The sequence below is a fragment of the Rhinoraja longicauda genome, chromosome 12, assembly GCF_053455715.1.
Source record: "Rhinoraja longicauda isolate Sanriku21f chromosome 12, sRhiLon1.1, whole genome shotgun sequence".
Taxonomy (NCBI): Eukaryota; Metazoa; Chordata; class Chondrichthyes; order Rajiformes; family Arhynchobatidae; genus Rhinoraja; species Rhinoraja longicauda.
This window is the reverse complement of record NC_135964.1, coordinates 19,386,684-19,392,683: the sequence shown is the minus strand read 5'-3', so window position 1 is coordinate 19,392,683 and position 6,000 is coordinate 19,386,684. Positions and strand designations below refer to the sequence as shown.

At 43.5% G+C, this 6,000-nt stretch overlaps 1 protein-coding gene across 3 annotated transcripts in view; it reads left to right on the top strand.

The window, feature by feature from the left end:
* The first annotated feature begins 1,448 nt into the window (after positions 1-1,448).
* The window catches only part of pcyt1ba (phosphate cytidylyltransferase 1B, choline a), a 40,117-nt gene continuing 35,565 nt past the window's right edge, over positions 1,449-6,000 (top strand). For 2 of the 3 annotated variants that reach the window (XM_078409142.1, XM_078409141.1), the window contains exon 1: positions 1,453-1,826. In XM_078409142.1, the coding sequence (XP_078265268.1) occupies positions 1,710-1,826 (117 nt within the window). In that variant the 5' untranslated portion in view covers positions 1,453-1,709. Of the gene's footprint in view, positions 1,827-6,000 lie in introns of all 3 variants that reach the window. The other variant, XM_078409143.1, reaches the window with a different exon arrangement.

The window sequence follows — 6,000 nt, the reverse complement described above, 5'->3', positions numbered from 1 at the left end:
TCATGTGGCCTGAAACAGAACAACAAAATGGGGCGGCACACTGGTGCAGCGGCAGAGTTTTGACCACGTGGGTTTTCTCCGGGTGCTCCAGTTTCCTCCTACATTAGAAATGCGTGCGAGTTTGTAGATGAATAGGCTTCTGTAAATTGCCCCCAGTGTGTAGGATGCAAAAATGGAATGACATAGAACTAATGTGATGGTCGGCATGGACTTAGTGGGCCTCAGGGCCTGTTTCCATGCTGTATCTGTAAACTCAACTAAACTTTGACCACAGAGTCAGACTTTGTTCAATTGATTATAATGGAATAATTTATGGTTTCTTTATGGTATCTTGGTTTTGACTCAGAAGGTTGCTTATCAATGAATTATAATGTCAGCTGATATTGGGGGTAATTAACTTGCAGGTTGTAAATACAATCAGCCCAACTCCCACAGATGAAGCACGATCCAATTTGTACAAGTAATTACCGTTGGCCAGTTTAGTTATCTAACATCAACACTAATTTATTTCAGTTGCAAATACCAGCCTGTTTGTCACATTTCTTTTCACAATTTGCAAACTCATTCCAAAACGTTGCCACTGTCAATTGAACCTTGTTGAAAAAATATCTCTCACTTTTTCGCAATGTTCCTGGAGTGCGCATTCCAGGAAACTGCCATCTCAGTTAGTTTGTTTTAAGGAAGATAAGAGAAAGAATAACCAGAGACTGAGACAAGTCTCAGGCATCAGGTCAAACAAGCTGTTGCTGGTTATTACCTTCCACCCTTTGCTGATGACTGAACAAGCTTCCAAATTAGTATTCCCTTGGAGGAAGCCGTGAAGAGACAAAGGGGCAGTGAGGACAATGGGTCGGTGACCATCACCATCAGAACAGCACAGGCTCATGCAGTTGTTCCATCAGCAGCATCTCATTTTGACTCGGGTCAGACAATAAACAAGGCCTTCCTGCAACTCCCACAAGATGGAAACATTTAATCCCTGTGGTACGTGAAAGAGAGGAATGACAAATATTTTGTAATTTAAGCGAATGATAATTAAGAAAAACAACCCATTCCATTGTTCATAGAGGAAAATCGTTTTATTCAGCAGGAACAGCTCATATTTTGTGGACAAGTGAGTCAATGCAATCTCCAGCATTTATCATTAAGACCACTATTAATGTTTCTTAAGTGCAGTGCTTCTACAGTACAACATTTTAGCAGTAGTGGCGTTTGTTTCTATCCACATTTCTCTGTGAGCCAAATTGACTGATCAAGTTAAATAATTATGGGAGAAAACTAGATTCCGCTTCTCTGGAATTGTGTTCTGACTCCCCCCCCCCCCCACCCCGTGGACTATGTGAAAGCCATTCCTGTCTGCAGCCCGACACAAGATATCGTGTGCCTTGCTCTCCTCTCCTCTCCTCTTCGCTGCGGACACAGCCAACCAGTGCACGTTATGTAAATCAGTGTGCTTGGCGAGGTAGTAACAAACCTACAGCTGAATGGTCGTCATGGCAACAGCTGAAGGTCCTGCCTTTCAGCTGACATGAGAGAATAATGTTCGCCATTTCTCGGGATGGTGATGGAGGGACGGAGGGGATGGGAAAGGTTTGCCGATGGCCTCAGTGTTGAGAACTAAAATTTCGGTAGCATGAGGAAGATAAATTGATGGGAAATAAAAGGGTTCGGTCGAGTTAGGTCGTGAAGGCAGCAGCTTTTCCTCAGTCATGCCAGTTCTTAAATTCGATGCTGAGTCACAAGAAGGTATCCCAAAATCCTCCTGCTATAAGCTTCCATCAAAGACTATGGAGGAAATAGAACACACCTGCCCTCAGCCACACACGGTGAGTCAAATAACCATTATGTGTGTGTGATGATGTTAATCTGATGGTTCAGAGCTTGTTTGTGTTCAGCATTAATGAGGGAAACGGTCTGGTCACAGCATGATCGTCCGTTCAAACAATAGTTCAGCTCGCCGTGACCTTTCTTGTGCATTTAATGTGGCTGTTAAATTAACCAGCTTCATTTTTCAGCATGCCTTAACCGCTCCGGGAGACTGTCTGCCTTCCAAGCCATTCCGACATCAGGCTCTGTCTGGGAAGGTAGAAAACATGATGTACAAGGTGACGGCGTGTGGCTTCAAAACCCATATGTCCGTAATGTAACGAAGAGCTTTAGCAACTGATTCTTCACACCCTGCAGAGTAAAGCTTGATATCAATAACATTAAACATCGCTTCCGATGTATATCTCCAATGGTGCAAAGTGTGACATCAATGGAACATTGCCTAATATATCAAATTTTTAGTGCAAAATCAAAACTATCATTTCAGCAGGGATTAAAAATGTTGCCGTCGGAATAGAAGCATTCAAATAGGACAGCATGATTCATACAAGAGAAGCCTGTTACTCAGCTGATTCTACATAAACATTGCAAATCATAATTTTTACAAAAGAATACAAGCCATAACAATGGCAGCATCATTTTACATTTTTAGCCCGTGTGCGTTGTTTTGAATCCTGGTGAATAATCAAGGTGCTGGTTGTTAGCTGAAGGAAGAATAGAAGTATCTGTTGATCTGTTAATAAATCAAAGTGATGAAATCACCCGCTAAAAATAACCAATCAATTTCCACTCAGAGTCTACATAATGTCGCTCCTTAGCAGGGCCTTGTTTGGCTGCTACCATGAATTAATCAAAACCAGAAAGGAAACAAACAATCGGAAACATTTTTGAAGGAAGTGACATGTAACACCATTTTATTGAGGATGCACTAATATTTGCTGGAATTCTGCAGGACAGACGTATTATATCATTAATCATTGTGCTACTATCATCTGGTGTCAGCACTGCCATTTTGGAGCTTAATACTAATGCCTTCCCCGAACGATACAGAGTTGAACACATGGCCAGCAACAGAAGCAACCCATCCCCTCCCCACACAGATTGTTTAAAGGGACTATTGGCTTGTAACCATTAGTGGATGATTGATTTAAAAAAAACATTGCTGTGATTTTCTAAGCGACCGTATAAAGAGTTCTTTAGAGTTGCTAAAGTCCACGTGAAGTGGTGTGACAGGTAGGATATTGTCCTGGCTTTTGCACCCATTTGTTTTTTCTGTGTACATCTAGCTGATGTTAGTACATCCTCAATAAAATGTGCCACGTGCCAGTTCCTTCAAAATGTGCTCAATTACTTACACTCCTTTCTGGATTTGATTCATTAATACATTGATTACCTGCATCAAAGGGTTTCAGCTCTAAGGAGAGGTTGGATAGACTTGGATTTTTTAATCTGGAACGTTGAAGGTTGAGGGGAGACGATAGAAGTATATAAAATCATGAGAGGCATAGATAGGGTAGACAGCCAGAACCTTTTTTTTCGCAGGATGGAAATGTCTAATACTGGAGAGCATAGCTATAGGGGGAAAGTTTAATGGAGATGTGCGGGTCAGGTTTTTTACACAGAGAGTGGTGGGGACCTGGAAGGTCTTGCCAGTGGAGTTGGTGGAGGCAGATATAATAGTAGCATTTAAGAGGCTTTTAGAAAGGCACATGGAAATGCAGGGTATGGAGGGTTATGGATCATGTACAGGCAAATGAGATCAGTTTAACTTAGCTTTATGTTTAGCACAAACATCGTGGTCCAAAGGGCCCGTTCCTGTGCCGTGCTGTTCTATATTCAATTCCTAGCTCCCAAACTACCCTGCATGGGTACAGGGGTAGGCCGGCGCTTAGAGTGCAGCATGACTAGGTAAGTTCATGGAGAATATGAAGAGCAGAAGCTATTGAAAAAGGGAAGAGAAGAAGGGAGAAAGGTATCTCAGCAGAAGCTACGCCTGCCCAAGTCATTGAGGTCTATTCGCATTTCAGTTGAAGTCTGTTATCCATCCGCTCCATTGACAAATGGTTGTTAGCGTGGCACAGATAGGCGGCACTGTGGCGCAGTGGTAGAGCTGCTGCCTATAGTTCCAAACATCCGGGTGCGATCCTGACAGGTGCTGTTTGTATGTTCTCTCTCCCTGTGACCCCGTGGGTTTTCTCCGGGTGCTCTGGTTTCCTCCCACATCCCAAAGATGTGCAGGTTTGTAGGTTAATTGGCATCTGTATGTTGTTCCTTGTGCGATGTGTGTAGGATAGACCTAGTGTGCGGGTGATCGCTGAACAGTGTCGGACCAAAATTGAACTCAAAGGTTTTAAGTTCCTTGAAAAAGTTCAAGTTGACTGACAAAAATTGGCAATGGTAATACGACTGAATATTAATGGCAGGTGGTTAAGCACCCTCGAGATAGACCCGTGCCTGCCACTTTATGTGAGGTGAATATTGTGGGCTGAAGGGCCTGTTCCTGTACGGTACTGTTCTATTCATTTATCACCCCAATTCTGAACGTTGTACATCTTGTGACATCTGGAATAGACTGCTGCATTATCTGGGTCTTTGTGAATTAGCACACATCCACTCCTCTTCTTGTGTGGTGGAGGGGTGATGAAGCAGTGAAAGATGGATACTCCAGGATACTGTGCCAACAGACTCCTCCAGCACAGCCCTAAAGCCGTGATGATTGACTTCCAATAACCACAAGAATGGTGTCTTGAGATCACACAGTCAAATGCTACCTTGTCATCAAGGGCAGTCATCATTCCTCACCTATAGCAATGAGTTATCTTTGTGGAATTTGGCTGGAGGTTCTGATCAGTGGATGTGGATTACATCTTTTAAACTTGCACCTTCCCCACCCTGGTCTCTGAGGATCTTCATGAAGTTATTTGTTATTAATTGTACTGAACCTGGATTTAGCAGGACGTCAGTTGTGACCTGTTCTGCTTGGTTTTGGAATCACTTGGCTCTGATCTCTAGTGTGCTGATTTTGATGCTTGGCATACATATACTGCAGCTTCCTCAAGTTGCCACCTCATCCCTGAGTACATCAGATACAGATCCCGACAGGCTCTTGGTTCCATAGTTTGACTGTAGTGTTGGAGTGAGGAGATATGGTGCGAGGTATGGATTTTGGTGAAGTCAATTGATCCTGACTTCAGAATGACCAGTTGGTCATTAATGTGTAGTTGGTCATTAATGTGTAGATCCGAGCTATTAGGTATGATTGAACCTGTTATAAGCAGCACTGTGGTAATGCCACTGGACACTGCAGGATTTCCAACATGTGGAAGTGTCCACAAGAACTGGGCAATCGTTCACTCCGCCCACTACTTTGAAGGGTAATGCATCACTGCAATTAAGTTGATGAGGACAAGCTCAGTAACATTTGTCTTCATGTTGGTTCTAACAAAACTGGCCACAGATCCAGTCTGACTGACATATCTTACAGGAATTGGCCTGTTGGGTTATCAGTCTGCCAGTTTAACAATGGGATGAATAATTACTACACGGAGTACCTTCTGTGTCCTTGCTACTGTCAATGTTTCTTACATGCGCTCTTAAAGCTAGAGATGAACAGCAGAGGAAGGGCGTCAGACAGGAATTAGCACCGCTTCTTCACAACAATATATGATCTCACCGCATGTGACATCCCAGTAACCAGAATCAATTATGAAGACTCCCAGAGTAATTCCTTCTGACATGATGTCACTGTGCCACCTGTGTCAGAGGGCATTCACATCTTTGCTGAAGATAGTCATGAAGTGCTGAAGCAACTCAGCGGGTCAGGCGGCATCTCTGGAGAAAAGGAATAGGTGATGTTTCGGGTCAGAACCCTTCCTCAGACTTGAACATTAAGGGGGGGAGAACTGCAGGTATGAAAAGGTCAGAATAAATCAGGGCCAGCAACAGATGACCAAGGAGGGATGGAGCCTATAAATGGCCCACTGTTGGCTGGGGAAAAGATGATAACGAAGGGATACAGGGATACAAACGGTGGCGAATTAGTGAATTAGCATCTCGTCTCTTCGACGATGTGTGACCTCATCTCATGAGACATCCTGTTGACCAGAATCAATGATGAAGACTCCCAGAGCCATTCTTTCCTGACATGATATCACAGTGCCACCAGTGGCATGG